The sequence below is a fragment of the Vicia villosa genome, linkage group LG5 (genome assembly GCF_029867415.1).
Source record: "Vicia villosa cultivar HV-30 ecotype Madison, WI linkage group LG5, Vvil1.0, whole genome shotgun sequence".
Taxonomy (NCBI): Eukaryota; Viridiplantae; Streptophyta; class Magnoliopsida; order Fabales; family Fabaceae; genus Vicia; species Vicia villosa.
The window spans coordinates 171,943,969-171,964,461 of record NC_081184.1 but is presented as its reverse complement, the minus strand read 5'-3'; the positions used below and the strand labels follow the sequence as shown (position 1 = coordinate 171,964,461).

Here is a 20,493-nt window from a genome sequence, read left to right as displayed (position 1 = left end):
GTGCTTCATGAACTATACAAAAGTGAAAGTATAGTATTGTTCTATCATGAACATTGAATATATAAATAACTGTGCAAAACATAATAAACAGCTGGTTTGCCCGAGAGGTTAAGGGGGAAGACTTAAGATCTTCTGCACATAAGTGCGCGTGGGTTCGAACCCCACAGCCAGCAATTAGTTTTTTTTTTTTAGTTTTTTTTTTTTTTTGAGGACACTAATGTTATTTTGTTCATACTAGATTAACAATAGAACCGGCAATGTTTCGTATATGCAACATGCGGCGTGTTGTTAATGTTGGAAGACAGAGACACCTTAAACTGAGTACAAGTACGAGGAAGAGAGAAAGTGTAACCAACAACAGTTCAAACATTAAAGACCCCGACATCCTTAAATGGAACAAAACCATTTCTACTCACATGCGCAATGGCAACTGTGACTCTGCTCTACATGTCTTCAACTCCATGCCTCGTCGAAGCTCTGTCTCCTACAATGCCATGATATCTGGTTACTTGAGAAACTCCAAGTTCAACCTTGCACGGCAGCTGTTTGATCAAATGCCTGAAAGAGACCTGTTTTCATGGAATGTTATGCTTACTGGCTATGTTAGAAACCGTCGACTCGGTGATGCACGTAGATTGTTTGATTTAATGCCTGACAAGGATGTTGTTTCCTGGAATTCTTTGTTGTCTGGGTATGCTCAGAATGGATATGTTGATGAGGCAAGGGAGGTTTTTGATAATATGCCTGAGAAAAATTCTATCTCTTGGAATGGTTTGCTTGCTGCTTATGTTCATAATGGCAGAATGGAGGAGGCTTGTCTGTTGTTTGAGTCAAAATCGGATTGGGAATTGATTTCTTGGAACTGTTTGATGGGTGGGTTTGTTAGGAGAAAGAAGATAGATGATGCTAGGCGGCTTTTTGACAATATGCCTTTTAGGGATGCAATTACATGGAATACTATGATTTCAGGTTATGCTCAGGTTGGAGATTTGTCGCAGGCTAGGAGATTGTTTGACGAATCTCCAATACGGGACGTGTTCACGTGGACAGCTATGGTGTCTGGGTATGTGCAGAATGGAATGTTGGATGAAGCTAGAATTTTTTTTGATGATATGCCTCAGAAAAATGAAGTTTCATACAATGCAATGCTTGCTGGTTATGTGCAATCCAAGAAAATGGATATTGCTAGGGAATTGTTTGAGGCTATGCCTTGTCGGAATATAAGTTCGTGGAATACCATGATTACAGGCTACTGTCAGAATGGAGACATTGCTCAGGCCAAAAAATTGTTTGATATGATGCCGCAGCGTGATTGTGTATCTTGGGCGGCTATTATTGCTGGTTATGCTCAAAGCGGTCACTATGAAGAGGCGCTGAACATGTTTGTAGAGATAAAACGAGATGGAGAAAGTTTAAATAGGGCTACATTTGGTTGTGCTTTGAGCACATGTGCTGATCTTGCTGCTTTGGAGTTGGGGAAACAAATTCATGGGCAGACGGTGAAGACAGGGTATGAAACTGGGTGTTTTGTAGGGAATGCGCTTCTTGCAATGTATTTTAAATGTGGCAGCATAGACGAAGCTAATGATGCTTTTGAAGCAATAGAGGAGAAAGATGTCGTCTCTTGGAACACGATGTTAGCTGGTTATGCCAGACATGGATTTGGCAGACAAGCTTTAATGATATTTGAGTCAATGAAGACAGCAGGTGTTAAGCCTGATGAGATTACCATGGTATGTATATTTTTATACATTTCATATGCGTTTAGGTTTTTATTTAGAGCTTATCTTTAGCATGGCTGTTTACTCCTTTATTCAGTTATGTGAAAGTGTGAAAGACTGGTTCTCTCGTCACGTTATTAACAAATTAAAATGAACGCATTCTAGAATGTGGAAACAAAAAGTGTTTTTATAAAAATAAACATGCCCTTAATTTTTGTTGGACCGTTGTTTCTCTGACTTTGTTTTTCTTTGTCAAGATTATCAAAATGGATAGGAAATTCTATTTGAAACACTAGCAAAAATGTAGACAAGAAATCCATCTGGCTGGTATTATCTCATGTTACTGAACCATTTGGTTTTATTTGTAGTATCGTATACGTCAAATAGTTGGTTCCTGTACTGATAAGAGTTTCATTTTGTTTCCCTCGGCACTCTGTTCTCCATTTTTATAATAATGTCTATGCTAGTAAAGCTCTTTCCGTGACTAAATTGAGCCAATAGCTGTTTTGGAGCTTTCCGCTTTTACTTGTTATATATCTGATAGTAATCATCAAGCACTGAGAAATGAACTAGAAGCAAACTTAAGATTGTTTTACTAGCAGTTGAGTAGCACGCCTCTTGACCTTTTCCTACCTGTAATATTACACTCCGCTTATTGTTATTTTTTTATCATGTTTCAGGTTGGTGTTCTCTCTGCCTGTAGTCATACTGGCTTGCTAGACAAGGGAACTGAATACTTCTATTCAATGAATAAAGATTATGGTGTAACACCAACTTCAAAACATTATACTTGCATGATTGATCTTCTGGGAAGAGCGGGCCGCTTGGAAGAAGCACAGGACTTGATGAGAAACATGCCTTTTGAGCCAGGTGCTGCTACATGGGGAGCTCTACTTGGTGCAAGCCGGATTCATGGTAATACTGAACTGGGGGAGAAGGCTGCTGAGATGGTTTTTAAGATGGAACCTCAGAACTCGGGAATGTATGTCCTTCTTTCAAATCTATATGCATCTTCGGGCAGATGGGTCGATGCTGATAATATGAGATTGAAGATGAGAAATGTTGGTGTGCAGAAAGTACCTGGCTATAGTTGGGTTGAGGTACAAAACAAGATTCATACGTTCTCAGTTGGGGATTGTTTCCATCCAGAGAAAGAGAGAATATATGGCTTCTTAGAAGAGTTGGATCTAAAAATGAGGGAAGAGGGATATGTTTCTTCAACAAAATTGGTTCTGCATGATGTGGAAGAGGAAGAGAAGGAGCATATGCTCAAGTATCACAGTGAAAAGTTAGCTGTAGCATTCGGAATTCTAACCATACCAGCTGGCAGACCAATACGCGTTATGAAAAACTTGCGTGTGTGTGAAGACTGTCATAGCGCCATCAAGCTCATATCCAAGATTGTTGGAAGGTTGATAATCTTAAGGGATTCTCACCGTTTTCACCACTTCAACGAGGGTGTTTGTTCTTGTGGAGATTATTGGTAAAATGGAGAGATCACGGATATGGTAAAAATTAATACTTTCTGGGCCTATTATATTGTCATTGAAGAAGTGCTGATAGCAGTGAGGAGTGCAGTCATATTCGGCCGGTTGATAATGAAATTAGTGTCCATGTGAAATGAGGCGATTGGAAAATCTGAGTTACTAACTTGGACTACCTCATACTGACCAAGAGGAGGTATCATCTGATGAAAGTTTGAATTCGATATATATCTTCAAATTATATCAGAGAACACAAATCGGTGAAATTCAAAAGATAGCATGAAATGTATGAAGAGTACGCTGAATTATCAGAATGCTATACAAATGCTCTTCATAAGGTTTTGGCTCCTTGTCAAAGTCATTGGTACACAAGATACGAAATAGGAAAATGGGTGCAACAGCAACTTCTAACAAACCTAGGTGGCTACTCATTGATTGCATCCCTAACAATATTATGAAATGCTTCACTTTTTTCTTATGTATTTGAATTCATTGCGGTAATCCTGTTTTGTATTTTTCCCATACAAAAATACTGTTTGAAAATCTTCCAGGAATGTCATAATAGTATTACATATGGTTCTTAATAGTGATTTTGCCAATGCCAAAATGTACATGCTAGCAGGTGAATAATAATGTTGTTTAATTATAATGAGAAGGAAATGCTGTGACAGAGATGTCCGTCCTTGTTTCAAAATATATCAGCAGTATAGATTGAGTTTTGGTACACACAAATACATCCTCTAATAACAGAACCTACTGCGGTATTACAAAATGACATTACAAAAATGACATTACAAAAATGACATTACAAAATGACATCACAAAATGACATTTTAAGACAATGAGTTCTCATGTTAGCTTCTAGCACAAATAACTGGAAGAATTTCTATGCAATGCTTCAAAATTGTAATTAAACTAGAATTAAGCATGCAGGGCAGCCAGGTTATCCGTCAATTCGTCTGCTGCGTCGTCGTTGACCTCTATAATTGGTTCCTGCTAATACAAGAAATGCTTTTGATTGAGTAGGAATTTGAATGTACACAGCAAAAATGATTTAAAGATAAATGTCTATTGTGCAGTCACAAATAAAAATTCAGATTAAAGTTTTTCAGAATTGATAATAATCATATTGTGCAGTCACAAATTCAGATTAATGTTTTTCAGAGTGCAGTCACAATACTTCAGATTAATGTTTTTCAGAATTGACAAAAATTCGTATTGTGCGTATTTTTCTTCTTTCACAAATTTGTTTGCTGCATAACTGTAATTTTCTTTAGTGTAGTTATAATTTTACTCCAAAGTTCAAAGTACGTTCTTTATTATACATTTATAGAATTGCGAATTTATACATACTATGTTTTATTAACTTATAAATATCCTAGATGTATCCTATCTTATATTTTGAAAAAAAAAATGATCATTGCTATATCATCATCGTATCAAGACAGATACTCGTACCATACTCGTGCACAACTCCATTTTGAAACCATTTTTTGGATATTCTTATTATTGCATAACTTAAGGTAAGAGCTTGCCATTGGATAAGATAGAGATAACTACCTCTGGATCTTTACTTTTTTTCACATCTATACACTTTGAAGCACTAATGCTGGCACTCTTCAACAAGCTACGTGGACTCTGAAGATTTGGTCCAGTCTGAGTCGGCATTTCCACATCGTTGTTTTCATTATTTTCATTCTTGGAAGTATGAACTCGCTCTCTACAAAAAGTGAAATTGCGCTCAATGCATATGAGTATGACTCAAACAAGAGAAAATGTTTTAGAGGCATGTTGCCAACCTCGTCTGTAAACCCGTGGATAATAACATACTAAACACATAAATCCCGTTCCCAAAAAAAAGCCGCAAAATCCCCTATTTAAACAAGTTCATCTAGCTTGGACCAAAAAGAATTGAACTGCTAAGTTATTTTTCACAGAATCAAATATTGACAAATATTTACCTAGGTAAGGAGGCATGCTGTCTCTGCAATGGTGAGCTTCGTTCGCCTTTTACTTTCCCATTGCCGTAATGTTCCTCCAGATGTGCAAACTGTCGCTTGAATCGATCAACCCCACTATGCAACAACATAGAATTACCAACTAATAACCAATAGGTATAAATTTTGAGTTTTAAAGAAGCCACAATGCATATTAATTCTTGGATGACATGCAAAACGCAAAATTAACAATCAGTAATTTGATGCAGGCAAAGTTTTATCTGTTACAAGGATGAGCAGCAACAAAAGATTGAGTCCCTACATAAAATAATTCAATTTTAAATTTCACAAAAGAAATGGGGGCTTTATATTCTCAATAGTGACTAAAAACGGTCCTCATTAAAGCTAAATATGGACTTAAGTTGAATAAAGTTTATGTGAGGACTATACTCCTACATAAGGACTATATTTTAAAGAAACCTGCAAATGAATCAATAAATAAATAAAATTAACATCTAAATGCAACAACATTAAACTATAATGTATCAAGCCTTCAGCAAATCGCCAAACATATTTACCTTGGATACATGAAGCTGGTTTGATCTCCACCACTAAGATATTCCTCAAGCATCTGGGGATGATACTCCAAAATCTGTGTACTTCAACGTATAATTAACTATTACAACGTAAAGGGCAAGAAAAATCATTTGAGGCAAGGATGAGTGAAATGCATGGCCATACCTCTCGATAAATCAACTCTCTGACATCATCTTTAGTCAACTTCCTTCTCTCGAATTCAAACTCAAGTTTTGAAATGGGGTGAGTGGATGGTTCGCGATCGATGTTTGATAAGCCATGGAAATAAGGATCAGACAAAGCCTGATATCACAAGCATAACAGAAATAATGAAATCTCCCCTTTGTTAATTATCAATATATTTTTCATCTTTGGAAGGTAATCATATGCAAGTTATAGAGACCAACCTCTTCAGCTGATGGACGGTTTTTAGGATCAAATGCAAGTAAGCGTTCCAGTATACGAAGAGCCAAAGGATCTATATTTGGAAATTTCTGGGAGAGTGGAACAGGATGCTTTTTTCGCATACTACTAAGATACCTTCTAGCTTTCTCATTTCGAATCTGTAATAAAAATTAACAGTTAAATTTACATATATACAAGAGGACAGAGGAGATGTCATAAAATGAAGCTTCAATTTACAATAAACCATAAGTTGCATCTTAAAAATATAATAGAGGAAGAACTTTTCAGAAACACTAGAAATCCAGCATTAATCTGACTACACCATGTCACAACATGCATATTGATTTCAGAAAACTGCAGAGTAGATTTTGATATACTAACTCTTGCAATGGACTCGGGAGGAGGAGTACCGAGCAAATCAGTCATGAGATCCAACTGGTGCACCACATTTTTTCCAGGAAACAATGGTCTCCCAATAAGCATTTCTGCAAATATGCATCCAATGCTCCAAATATCAATTCCAGGGGTATACTGCATAAGACAGGGAGTATAAATTACATAATATTTCAATACATCAAGTGTAGTAAACTTCTTGTATCAGACACACACACACAACCCAATAAAATATGAAGTAAAAAAATGAAAGGAAGAAGCTTACTTTTGAGAAAAAAGAACCACATAGTTCAGGTGCACGGTACCACCTAGTTGCAACATAGTCCTTCGTAAAGTAGGTAAATCAAGTCAGCATAAGGGTTAGAGAGGTTGCTAGATTGCAATTTGTAGGAAAATACTAAAAGGCAAACAAATTTGATTAATGAAACTGATTAACAAGGTTGCACATTAGAGTACTCACAGTCCAGAAAATAGCAGATGGGGCATCATTAAATGAGACTCGGGCAAGTCCAAAATCACATATCTTCAGTTTGCAATCAGCATTGGCAAGAATATTTTTTGGCTTCAAATCACGGTGAAACACATTTGCTGCCAGGAAACAGATGTAATACATTAGTTTAATATAATAATATAGCTATCTGAAAAAGTGAAGGAACCGGTTATAAGGATACCTGTATGTATAAATTTGAGGCCGCGAAGAAGCTGGTACAAGAAAAATTGATGGTGCTCAAGCGTAAGATCATCATTTGCCTTAATCACTTGATGTAGATCCGATTCCATCAACTCAAACACAACATAGACATCCTTGAACTCCCTTCGGGAAGGAGGAAGCATAATATGCCTAATTTCTACAATATCAGGATGTCTAAGCAAGCGCAAGAGCTTAATCTCTCTAAGGATCCGCGTGGCATCTGATACATGCTCGAAAACATCATGAATTTTCTTGATTGCAACCTTTTCACCAGTATGAATGTCAATCGCAGAACAGACAACACCATAACTTCCTTTTCCAATAATTTCTTGGACCTGGTATTGACTTGCCTCACCATACTCAGTAAAAAACTCTGTCTCCGGCCCACCCTGTTAGAAACAAGAAAACATTAAGTTATATTATTTTGAAATACTTAGAAAACAGAACTTGAAGACTATAAACTTAACTGGTCCCTTCATTTATCTCACCATAATTTCCAAAGTATTAATGTAATATGAAGAAAGTAGAAGAAAAAAAAAACAGCAAGAAATGAGACAATCTATTAAACGAGTGTTTGGATCTGCGTTTGAACACCAAACATCACATCCTAATGCAAGTTTAATATGAAAATGCAGAAGCTCCAAAACCAAGCTTTTGCCCAGATGTAAAATTCCGACGTGATTCCATGAAAGCTAGCGCCGGACCAAACACACACTAAATCAAATGAACATGAATTATCAATGTAATGAAAATTGGTACTTATTCACACAATTTTGATTGAACAAGAATCCTCTCTATCAGGGCTCTCTCTTCTCCGGTCCCCTCCGGCATCTCTCTTTAAATTCCTTATTTTCAATCTATCAATCAAGGTTCCATTTTCTCAGCCTAACTTCCACAATAAGTTGTCTAGAAAAATCTGAATAATTGAATGAATCCAACTAATGCTATTCATATTGAATTGCTAAAAAAACATAAAACATAGGAATAAAAATGCAAACATAAGGGGGGCTAACTGAGTGTGTTGTCATGTCCAAATTGATGCAACATTTTAGTTACTTTACTTAACTAGTAACTACCATCATGTCCACAACAGCAAGGTAATCACAAACTCTGTTAACAATTAGCACAAATCAAGAGATAATTAACAAAATTAATTAGTTGGTTTTAACTCTATCTGTAGCATATTTTCCATTTTCAGATAGTTACAAGTTACAAGAGACAAAAGTTGACCCAGATTTTACGGGAAAAAAAAACACAAATAAGATTCAATAAACGATAAGAATAAAAAAAGAGGAAAAAACAAAAAGATGAGAACCTTTTTGTTTGGATCCATGGAAGAAGGAGGGAAAAGAGGTTGAACAGGAACTTTGATGTTGAAGAGAGACGACTTAGTAGTAGTAGTAGTTGGAGGAAGAGGAGTGTGATGGTGACGATCGTCGTTAGTGGTTGGAATGGTTGCCAACTGTGAGCGTAAATCTTTCACGGAGACGCGGTTGTCATGATCAGCATCATCATCATCATTGCGGCGTTTAGTAGTAGTTGTAGATCGTCGTTGAAACAAACGACGAAGTCCATCGGCGATCGTTCCTCCACCACCCATCTAGTTTTACATTTACCATTCAATCAATCAATCAACTTCTTCTTCTTCTTCTTCTTTCTTCTACTTTTGACTCTCTCTCTGTGTCACTGTCTCTATTATTATGCAAATAATAATTTGTTTTTTGTTTATTAGTTTAATATTTATTGATGACAGTGAATGGTTATGGTGGTTTTGGTTTAGGAGTGGAAGAGAAAAGGGGGAAAATTCAATTTGCAGTTTTTTTTTAGATCTTATCCTATTATATTATACAAGAGAGTTATTAGTTTAGTTGATATTTGTATTTCTTTTAACTTTATGACTTGCTTTTAGTTTCTGGTTTATCTTTTTTTTCTTCCAGCTTCAACCTTGCTGTACGGTCAACTCAACTTAACTCAACTCTGTGTCGTTTCTTACTTATGACCTGTTAATTAATGGTTTATTTTCATTTTTATATAATATACTAAATCTAACGTCAAATAATGTTAGCAAATTTAGTTTTAAGGTGTCTTTGATTCAGAAATGGAAAAATGATTTTGAGTAAATTTATTATGTCAAATTCATTTTAATTATAATTGAATTCAAGATAAAATTATTTGTATTTTTATAAATTTTTATTACTGAGTTGAAACTTACACTTTTAAGGAAGAACATTGTCCCACTTATATATGCTCAAGTACACTCTTTGGTTCTAGACACTTTTCTGAAAAGTGATGCTCAACACATTCTCAGTATACCTCTTTTGAGGTCTCTACCTGAGGATAAGCTGATATGGCACCATGGCAAAGAAGGAGACTACTCGGTGAAGACAGCTTATCAACTTCTGAGTAAGCAACAATTCAACCAAAATCCTGGCTGGCTCTTCTGTTGCTATTGAAAGCCTTTTGTGGAAAAAGTTGTGGAAACTTCCTTTACAAAAAAAGATCAAGAACTTTATGTGGAGGCTTCTAAAAACATTCTCCCCACCAGAATTAATTTGAACAAGAAAGGTATTTGTGTTGACTTATCCTGCCCCCTGTGCCATTCTTGTCCTGAAAGTAGTAGACATGTATTCATAGAATGTGACTTTTCAAAAAGAGTTTTTTTCTCTTCCCCTTTGGGCACTAGGACCCCATCTGATTTAGATGTGTTTGACTGGATATCCAACTGTTTTAAAGCTAAAGATCCTTGGTTGGCCCAGGTAGTTTGTACTGGAATGTGGAAATTGTGGCAGGTAAGAAACAATTTAGTCTTCAAGTGTGAGGTGCCAAATCCATAAGTCCTGGCTAGTTCGATTGTAGATGCAGTGATGGAATGGGGAGACATCAGAAAGCCAGTGGATTCAAATTCTCTCTTGCAGGATTCTTGTGTGATTGCCAAACTGTTCCTGGGTTGTTCAATCTGATGCTGGATGCTTTGAGGGAGGTGTTGTGGCGCTTGGGTGCATTTTAAAGTCTACATATGACAAAATCCTCGCTTCTTCCTGCCAGAGATTCTCCAGTTTCACTGATTTTGCCACTGCGGAACTGATGAGCATTATGTGGGCCATGAAACTTGCCTTGGAGCACAAGCTAGATAATGTCATCTTTCAAACCGATGCTCTTACAGTCGTGGATTGCATCAACGGGGCCTCCTTTTCAGCAAATCTGGAACTGCTTGTGAATGATTGCAGGGAATTGCTAAAGAAGTTTAAGAATGTTGTAGTTGCTTTTTTGAATAGAAATAGTAATGGTGAAGCCCATCATATGGTGCATGTAGGATATAGATTTGGTTCTAATTACTGGACTGGTGTAATCCTTCCTTTGGAGGTGAATTCTGCTTGTACTGCCACTTTGGCCCCATCTTTTCTTTAAGGAATTTATTTTCATCTAAAAAAAAAAAAAGTCACCACGTGCATTTTTAATGTGGGACTATTATCCACACTCACACTTGATTTTATTTTTAACACTCTCTTTTAAATATGAGTCTACAATGCTCCTCTCAAGTGAAAACTCATTAATAAAAATTACACTTTTAAATTTCTATTAGCACTAGTAAAATGCTCCCAAGGTATGTTTGTGACAAAATTACAATTTTAAGTTTCTATTAGCACTGGTAAAACAAACATATATTAAGTAAAATCAAATTTATAAAGTATATAATTCATCATTAAGTAAAATCAATTTTAGTATCTATTAAAATGTTATTACCAAATTACAAAATAATAGTACTCTTCACTTAAAAAAAATTTAAGTCACAAAAAAAAAAAATAGTCAAAATTTAATTTCTCAATTAATTCATCAAACTAAATGCTAGTCAAATTCTTATTTAACATTTTTTTCAACTTTCACTTTTTTTCACCACTCTTCACTCTTTCACACACAGTCTCATTCTTCTTTCAAATTAAAGGTGTGTTTGTTTCCGCGGTAGAAATGTTATAGATGTGCATTTATGTTCAAAAGCTACTCTTTGTACTCTCTCCATTTTTTATTATAAGTCGTTTTGGAAAAATATTTTATATTTAAATATAAGTCGTTTTACAATTCCAATGAATAATTAATGTTGTTTTTCCTATTATATCCTTAAATATTTATTATTCTCTCTCCTTTCAATTATATAAATTTATCTTCCACATGTCATTAATGAAGGATAATTTTGTAAAAACCTTCATAATTTCTCATTTTCATACAACAATTATTATTTTTCTTAATCTGTGTGAAAAGTCTAAAACGACTTATAATAAAAAACGGAGGGAGTGGCTTTTTATTTTCATAGTGGGGAGGAGTCAAGATCTTTTCCATTTTTATCAAAGTTTTGAAAATATTAACATAATAATGTGACATTTGATGGGTCTATTTATTTTGTATATACTCCCTTTGATCTCATATATAGGTAAATTTGCAAAAAAAAAAAAAAACACCATTTAAGGAGAATGTCTTAGTGCATTTAATTTTTATACTCTTTTTAATTTTGCCCCTATTTATTGCTTTGGAAATCATTACAAATATTAAAATATAAAAATTTATAGGGGTGTATTTAAAATAATTGCATTGATTGTAATAATTATAGAATTTTTTTGCTTATATTTGAGATCGGAGAGAGTACTATATATGTCTCTAAAATTATAGTAATGGAGAGAGAAAATGGAGAGGATTCTAACTTGGTGGGGAGAGTGGAAAAGTTGTGCCAAACATGCACTAAATATGATTATCGTATTAAATATTTATTGGTGTATACAATGTTGGCAATTAGTTTTGTTTTTACGACAAATTTAATCAATTCTATTTATTTATTATTATAAAAATATTAGTTAATCTATATTAAACTTTTAGAAAATTAATATTTTATTTTAGGAAATTAGATAATACTAAATAGTTATACACACAACTAAATTTCTATCTCACGGATCACTATTAAAAAAATATCTATTTTATTATAATTAATAATTTTTATTATTTGAGATACAAAATTCTTATTTTCAATTGTCAAAATATTTTTTTCCATACAGGTCACTCACTATCAACAAAATATATATTTTATTTCAATTAACAATTGTATTTATCTGAAAACCAAAATTCTTATTTGCAAATGTAAAAAAAAAAAAAAAATTCTCACAAGTGACAATTAGCAAAATACCTATTTTATTTTAATTAATTCTTTTAAGACACAAAATTATTATTTTCAAATGTCAAAATATCTTTTTTTCTCACAAGGTACTATCAACAAAATACATATTTTATTTTAATTAAAATTGCTTTTATTTGATACACAAAATTTTTATTTTCAAATGTCAAAAATTCTTTTTTTTTCATGGGACAAAATCAACAAAATACATATTTAAATTTAATTTACAATTATATTTATTTGAAACACAAAATTCTTATTTTTCAAATGTTAAAATTTTCTCTTTTTTTCACAAGTCACTATTTGCAAAATAGCTATTTTATTTTAATTAAAAATTGTCTTTATTTGACACACAAAATTCTTATTTTCAAATATCAATTTTTTTCCTTTCTCCATTTTACAGATATTTTTTCCTTTTTGTATAATTATTTAATACATTTGAATTTATATTATTATTATTATTATTGTTCATTTTATAATTAAATAACTCATTTCAAAATTACATGTATATATCTAAATAAAATTTAGGGTTAATAGTAGTTTACCCCCTGTAATATGAGCGTGTTTCGGTTTACCCCCCTACTGTTGCCAAAGGCAGGTTTTGGCAACGGTTTTTTTGAAAAAACCGTTGCCTAAAGATGGGGAGGGGGGAAAAGCAAAATTCGCTAACATTACAGGGGGGAGAATTACTATTAACCCTAAAATTTATATCGTATAAAATAAATTTACCCGTGCGGACGCACAGGTATATTGCTAGTATTTTTATACAAGTGTAATTTTACACATAATATGAGTATTATTAATAGGATACAAATAATGAAACTATAAGATCATTACACATTAACAAAATTAATATGCATATTTAGTGGAGGATTTTATTGTTATTTAATTATTTTGATACAAAAAATGACCTAAAGGCCCAAAAAAAGAAAAAAAGATTAACGAGACACTCTAACACGTTTAAGGAGAAAGCTCTCAGAATTATCCTAAACTAAAATTACATTCAACTCATTCGTCATGGCATTCGAAAGAATAAAGAAATCATTATTGATCAGAGTAAGGCTATAATTAGCTATTGAATTTGCGCAGCGATTTCTTTATGTTAAGTATGGTTGAATTTGATGTGTCAATTCTTATGAGTCATCCTTTTGATTACGCGGACTAAAGTTGGGAAGTTGTGATTGCCCTCAGTCTCAGTCTCAACTACCAGTTTGTAATTATGTCTTGCTAAGCTAGCTCAATCTCATGTATCATCGGTCATATCTCTATCGTTATAGCATCATACAAACTAATTTTCTGAGCATATCATCTCATCCAGTTGTTGCAATAATGTCTGAGATGCATGAAATGTTGAAAATATTTTTTTCAACTTTTCTTCTTCGGTTATAACTATGCCACGTAATTCTAACTGAGCTATAATTTGGTATATGACAAAGTTATATGCAACAAAACTTTTATAATCTTGGAATCATAATTTGTTCCATTGATCCATCAATGAGGGCAATAAAACTTTCTTCTGATGTCCAAATATTGTCTTAAGGTTGTCCTACAATATCTTGAGATCTTTTACACTTGAGTATTCTATTTGTAATCAATTATCAAGGTGGTGCTTGATTATGCGATTTACTTTTAACTTTTTCATTGTCAATTCCTCTAGGTTAAATGTCAACTTTCCTGAATTGTCTCCTTTCAAGGATTTTGTCGAGTGTATCACATGCAAAATACTCAATTAAGTTTTTGTTCCAAGTTATGTAGTTATCCCCACTTATATTTAGAATTTTGAATGGGTGTTTAACTTTAAACATGATTATATCTAGAACATAGGTGCAAATAATCAACATTTAATATATAAATTATAAAAATAACCATTTTATTCAATAACAATGATTACAAATACGATGGCCATATTTTAATAGAAGCTTCTACCAATAAACCAAGCTAAAACTAGTAATGGTAAAATGATAAATATCATTAATGCTACATCATATTTTCCTACATCTTCATGCTTGATAATACCAATAAGGAATAAAATAATGACAAGTAGAGTGATGAGTACAATAAAGCATTTAGCCATTTTGAAAATGATAAATATTTTGAGATTGATGTGAAAATTATGAATGAAAAAGTGAATTATTTATAGAATTAATTTTATAAAATGGTTGTTATTGTTTAGGCTAGGGAATAACGAAAAAATGTTAATTTCACTATTCATTACCATTGAGAAATGAGGGGGAAAAATTGTTTTAAGTGTGTTAAATACCATATGGCCAAAGTTGTAAGTTTATTAAATGTCATCTAGCCAAAACCTTAAGTGTGTTAAATATCATCTCGTTAAGATGCACAAGTGTTAGAAATGATTATGAGATGACATATATGGTGAAAGAACACGCATGATAATAATACATTAGTAATTTAAAGAATATCAAATGTTACTACTCAAGTTACTACATTCATATCCAATGTGAGACTATTTCCCCACTCACTCACTCACTCACTCACTCACATTTGCATTATTATTCTCACTCCCTCTCAAGTGTGAATCCACAATGCTTCCCCTCCCATTTGTATCGCCATTGACTCCTTGCAAGGGGAAGTTTTTTTTTTTCATTGGGGAGCATTTATGCATAGTGTTGGATTATGCATCTTTGTGAGACACACACCACTTACTCACCCAAAATCTCAAGGTGACAAGTGAATGGGTTCTCCCACTCATAAATGCTCAAGTCACCACATTTCTATTCAATGTGAGACTATTTCTCCACTCACTCACACTTGCGTTATTATTCTAACAGGAAGCACTTTTGATAGAATCAATTGTGTTTTTTTATGACTTTCGATAGAAACAATTATTTTTTTTCTATAATATTTGTAACTTAATAGAATGATATAATTGATTACTTTAATTATATAATATTACAAAATATATATTGTTAGAATATATCACAACTAAGAAAATAAAGAGAGGAGAAAGTAGAAAGATATGTCGTATTTTTCAAAATGGTGTACCTTTATATGAATAAAAAATTCAAAAGGTATATAATTATACTACTAGAATTAAAACATTACTATTTTAAATGTATATTATGATAGATAACTCATATTTATTTTAAGTTGATATTTTAGATAAATATTTTAAAATAATAGGAGGACACATATTTCCTATAATTCTAGAATTTTTTTAAATTTTTTTAAATTTCTTATAATAAATCAATTATAATATTAAACAATCAATATATATTTTTTAGAGTTCAATGAACAATGCTAAATAACTTTATACTCATTTTATTAAAAATATATAATTTTTTAAATTACTAAATTAATTTTAATATATTTAAAAAAAAAATTATTTTATTGAATATTGATATAAAAATGTTTTACAATAAAAATACATCTTCTATTTTTAAAATTGACTTAATTGCAACTTTGACCCCATATTTTATTTATTTTTTTCGATTTTAGTTATCCCATTTTTAAACCACGATTTTTGGTAACCGTTTAAGTTTTCTTTTTTTAAGATTAAAAATAAAAATTAATTTTGCAGAAAAAATAAAATAGGAAATAAAAATTGCAAAAAAACTTTAAAAAGTGATTAAATTAATCATTTTTAAAATAGAGAAATAAAAAAAAGACAAAACTTAAAAAAGTGATTAAAATAATAATTTTTAAAATAGAAAAATCAAAAAAAAAAAAGACAAAATAGAAAGACATAATTAAACCTTTAAAATATTTTAAAAAATATAAAACCTAGAAAGTTTAAACAACATAGGTGAATAGTGCATAGTGTAGCATAAGTGAGACGCGATGTCGTTTAAGTGAGACAACCTTTGTGATAGTCTGACCCCACTGATCTTGTTTGACAGCTCACAAACAAGTGTATACGTAACAACATATGGGTCCCATTTACACAGATAGACACGCACTTTACTCTATCATCCCTCTCTCTCACATCACTTTCTTCCTCCCGTTACTCTAATCTCATCCCAATTCTCACTCTCACTCACACCATGGACCCAACTTCCTTCGATCTCCCTCCACCACCACCCACCACCGTCCCCTTCTCCCTCGAACCCACCTTTGCACCCTCCTCCGTCACTCACCCTCCTTACGCCGAGATGATATACAAAGCAATAGAATCCCTCAAAGAGAAAGACGGTTCAAGCAAAAGAGCTATAGGAAAATTCATAGAACAAAACTACGGCAACGTTCTTCCAGAACAACACACCACTTTGTTAACTCAACATCTCAACCACTTGAAATCTGCTGGTCTTCTCATCACCGTTAAAAAATCTTACAAACTACCTTCCTCTCTCCCTCCACCTCCTACCGTCACTAGATCTGACTCCGAATCCCATCTCCCTTTCACTCCTTTAACCCAAAAAGCCCGCGGCCGTCCCCCTAAGCCCAAGCCCGAACTTTATTCCCAACCCGAACTTACTGCTCAGCCCGTTTTCGCATCTTTAGAATTTGAACCTCCTACTCAAGACGAGCCTGTGCCTCCTACTACAACTACAGTTGGCCTGACTCAAAGCCCGGCTGTAAGCCCGATTGTGAGCCCGACGACTCTATCTGCGAAAAGAGGACGCGGTCGTCCACCTGGGAGCTTCAGATCTAAGACGCTGAAGAGTGCTGGCCGTCCTCCTAAGCCCAAATCTGTGTCGAACGGGCTTAAACGACGTGGCCGTCCGCCGAAAGGTCAATCTCAGCCGACTGTTATTCCTTTTTCAGCTCCTGCTGCTGTTCCTTTTCCTTCTGTTGTCACAGATGGAGTTACAGTACCTGTTGTTAGATCTACCAGGCCAAGAGGCAGGCCTAAGAAGTATGCAGATGAGTTGATGTCAGTTGCTCCTACCATGAGGCAGGGTCGTCCTGCTAAGCTTGCTGTCATCGGTGGGCCTAAGAATCCCTTCCGAAGGCCCGTGGGCCGTCCAAAGGTGATAACTTTTTTTTTGCTTCTTATCAGAGTTTATAGTAGTAGTATTTTTCATGCATTGTTTCATTTATGTGTGCTTGACTTGATTTGACTTAGTTTATTTTTGTTATAGTTTGGGAATTGGAGTTGGACATTTATTTTAGTTTGTACTTACTTAAATGCTTGATTATTTCAAGTAAAGTGTAATAAAACTTATCCAATTAATGTCATAAATAGAGGTTAAAGAAATGAATAGATAAGGCATGTTTGATTGTATGATAAGCAATAAAGATTGATAAGAATGTTCTAAACAATTAGTTTCTTAAATTTTGTACTAATTATGCTAGTGAAGAGGGTAGAGAAAGTAATTGGCAATATTTTGTATCAATAAAATAAGTAATCCTTTTTATCTCTTGAGCGAGAACTTTGCTGTCTACTATAGTTATTTATGACTCGAGAGATTAGTCTATTCAGTTGTTCACAAAGTATACCTGATTTATACAAAAAAAAAAAAAACCTTCCGTATCTAATTATAAGAATCATTTAAGGAAAAAAATGTTCATAAAGATAAGCAAATTTTCAAATTTCTAGGTACATTTTTTTCTCTTTTAAATACTACTTCCATTTTTATTATATGTGGTTTTGAAACTTTCATATGTATTTCTGTAATTATTGTTACCAAAAAAAGCAATTATGAAGGATATAACCCTATATTGTCCTGGATATGAAAATTAAATACACAAATTAAATGCCCTAGTTATGTAAATTGTTCTTATTTGCATATTCCGTTCTATTATTTTATATGAATCAGGGAGCAAAAGGTGTGAAAAAGTTTGCTGATGAAGATCTAAGAAAGAAACTTGAGCACTTTGTAAGTTGAAACAATCTTCCATTTGATTGCTCATTATATCTTTCGATTTCGAAAATGTTATATTTCATGCCTATATGTTTGTTTACTTTACAGCAATCAAAGGTGAAGGAATCTCTTGAAGTGCTTAAGCCTTATTTTGATCATCAAAGTCCAGTCAATGCAGTTGCAGCAATTCAAGAATTGGAAAACCTGGCAACACTGGACCTTAAAGCACCGTTAAGAGATGAAACACAGCAACAGCAACCAGAGCAGTTTCCGGAACAACCACCGCCGCAGCAACAGCTACCACCTCAGGAACAGGCTCCGCTGCAGCAACTGCCGTCGCAGGTGCAGATTTATGAACAGCAATATCTCCAGATTCCATTGCAGCAACAGATTCAGCAACTTTTTCAGCCACACAATTTAGCTTCAAGCTAGGAAGATTTACATGACCCTCGGCGGAGAATCGATTGTAGAAGTTATGTTGTAAAGCTAGTTGTAGGAAGTAGGAGCAGTACTGGTATTTTGAGAGTCTAATAACTGTGTTGTCCCTTTGAATTTGTTTTATGCTCCTTTAGATTAATTTACTCCTGGAATAATATTTAGAGACTAGAGTACTGATGATTCTGTTGTTGTTCAAGTTATATTAATTTAGAATGATGTTTATTGACTATTTTGTTCTTGCAATTAACTAGTAATTTTTTAATCGTTCATGTGTTCAAACATAAAGAAGTTAATTTTGGTGTATCAAGAATGAGATGTTTCATAGTAGTAGCTGAGATGGAAAACTGAAATGTTTAAAAGAACCTATTGCATAGTTTTTTGATTCCTAGTTATTGTAAACAACTGAAAGAAAGTGTATTCTATTAAAAGTTTGAGAATTTCTTTGGCCACCTCCCAACCTTCTAGTCCATCTCTGGTGAAAAACCCAAACTACCCCTGACTTCGGAAATGCATTTCCGAAATGCAAGAAAAAGGTGTTTTCGGAGATGCATCTTCGAAAGCGCTTTTTTTTTTTGAAAAAATTGTCTTATTTCGGAAGTTCATTTCCGAAAACAGCATTTCGGAAATGAACTTCCGAAATAATGCGCGTTTTGCAGATTAAGTAAAACAGCCCCCCTCCCCCAAATCATTTACCCTAATCTTCTTTCAAACTTAAACCCTCTTCAAAAATTCTGCAAAAGCAAGTGTGAAGTATCAGAGGTTGCCAAACTCTTCTTCCAAACTCAACCAAACTCATCTCAAACACTAATTGGTAAGTTTATCATTTTTTTCAATTTTTAGATCCATTATACATTACTATATTAGGGTGTTTAGAAACTGAAAAAATCACATTAAGATAGGTTGGTACTGATATTAGGTTGTTTAGTAGGCATAAAAGTAGTTTTGGTTTAGGTTTTTGGGGTTTGCCATTGGAGGTTGCAGAGAAGTTCTGCGCAGGGGTGTTTCGGAAGTTCATTTCCGAAAACACCTCCATTCCCAGTTTCGGAAATGAACTTCCGAATTGTATCAGAAGTGCATTTTTTTATTTTTTTTCTTTTGTCTCGCATATTAATCGATTTCAATTGTTTACATGAACATGTCAGGCAACCAACCAGCACGCATCAGACAGGGTAGGGAGACCCAGACTGCGTCGGCTAGACGCGAGCGGGCGGCGGCGCAACTGGCGTCGACACAGGGACGGGGGCAGGGCCGGGGACGACGTGTGCGAGTTCCCGTGGATATGGGAGAGGGTACATCTACTTCAGGATCTAGGAGTCGGCTGGCTCGGGTATCTTCTTCCCGCCAGCGAGAGGAGGAGGAGGAGGAGGAGGAGGTGGCGGCAGTGCCTTACCACGAGCCGGAGGAGGATGAGGAGGAGGACAGCTATCCGGGAGGGCCCTTTGACACTTCTGTGCTGATTAACTACCACGATCACGTCGCTCGGCGTATCTGGGAGGGAGAGGTATTTTTTATAATTTAACCGTTTATAATTTAGACGTTTATTCAATATTTTCTTAACGGTCTATTTAACATATGCTTTTGTTTGTTTTTTTTAACAGGAGAGAGAGCCGTTGAAAATGGTGAACCACGCCCGCAAGATTTTCAGTCTGTTTAAACCAGCAGCTGAGTGGTTTAACGATGCGGTGCGAGGTTCAGGGCTTAACGGACTCTGCATGACGGGGTACACCACCATCAGCACCGGCATGCAGGGAGCATTTGTGGAGCGCTGGCACAAGGAGACGTCTTCTTTCCACTTGCCGGTGGGGGAGATGACGATCACCTTGCATGACGTGCAGTGTCTTCTCCACCTGCCCATCAGGGGGCCGCTGTTGACCCACTCCCGGATCCGGAGGGTCGAGGCCAGTCACTGGATGGCGCTCTATTTG

The 20,493-nt window shown here is 34.4% G+C and overlaps 3 protein-coding genes and 1 non-coding gene across 5 annotated transcripts; 3 read left to right on the top strand and 1 right to left on the bottom strand.

Annotated features, from left to right (window-relative positions):
• The first annotated feature begins 90 nt into the window (after positions 1-90).
• Positions 91-173, top strand: TRNAL-UAA (transfer RNA leucine (anticodon UAA)). The gene has a single exon. It is a non-coding gene; the product is annotated as a tRNA-Leu (tRNA).
• Positions 174-213: 40 nt separating this feature from the next.
• On the top strand, positions 214-3,789 carry LOC131603970 (pentatricopeptide repeat-containing protein At4g02750). The gene is made up of 2 exons (XM_058876454.1): positions 214-1,733; positions 2,402-3,789. Exons 1-2 carry the CDS (start codon positions 258-260, stop codon positions 3,206-3,208), a joined length of 2,283 nt encoding a protein of 760 aa, XP_058732437.1. The 5' UTR covers positions 214-257; the 3' UTR covers positions 3,209-3,789.
• A 39-nt stretch (positions 3,790-3,828) lies between these two features.
• Positions 3,829-9,052, bottom strand: LOC131603971 (mitogen-activated protein kinase 9). 2 transcript variants are annotated; one of them, XM_058876455.1, is made up of 11 exons: positions 8,523-9,052; positions 7,188-7,596; positions 6,977-7,104; positions 6,782-6,841; positions 6,505-6,654; positions 6,126-6,281; positions 5,884-6,021; positions 5,721-5,794; positions 5,167-5,280; positions 4,766-4,925; positions 3,829-4,201 (listed from the first exon to the last, which is right to left on the bottom strand). In XM_058876455.1, the coding sequence occupies exons 1-11, from the start codon at positions 8,805-8,807 to the stop codon at positions 4,127-4,129; spliced, it is 1,749 nt and encodes a 582-aa protein (XP_058732438.1). In that variant the 5' UTR covers positions 8,808-9,052; the 3' UTR covers positions 3,829-4,126. The 2 variants fall into 2 exon arrangements, with proteins under 2 accessions (XP_058732438.1, XP_058732439.1); XM_058876456.1 differs by having other exon boundaries at positions 3,829-4,198; positions 8,523-9,050.
• Positions 9,053-16,286: 7,234 nt separating this feature from the next.
• Positions 16,287-18,797, top strand: LOC131603969 (uncharacterized). The gene is made up of 3 exons (XM_058876453.1): positions 16,287-17,296; positions 18,086-18,145; positions 18,239-18,797. Exons 1-3 carry the CDS (start codon positions 16,370-16,372, stop codon positions 18,560-18,562), a joined length of 1,311 nt encoding a protein of 436 aa, XP_058732436.1. The 5' UTR covers positions 16,287-16,369; the 3' UTR covers positions 18,563-18,797.
• Positions 18,798-20,493: the final 1,696 nt, after the last annotated feature.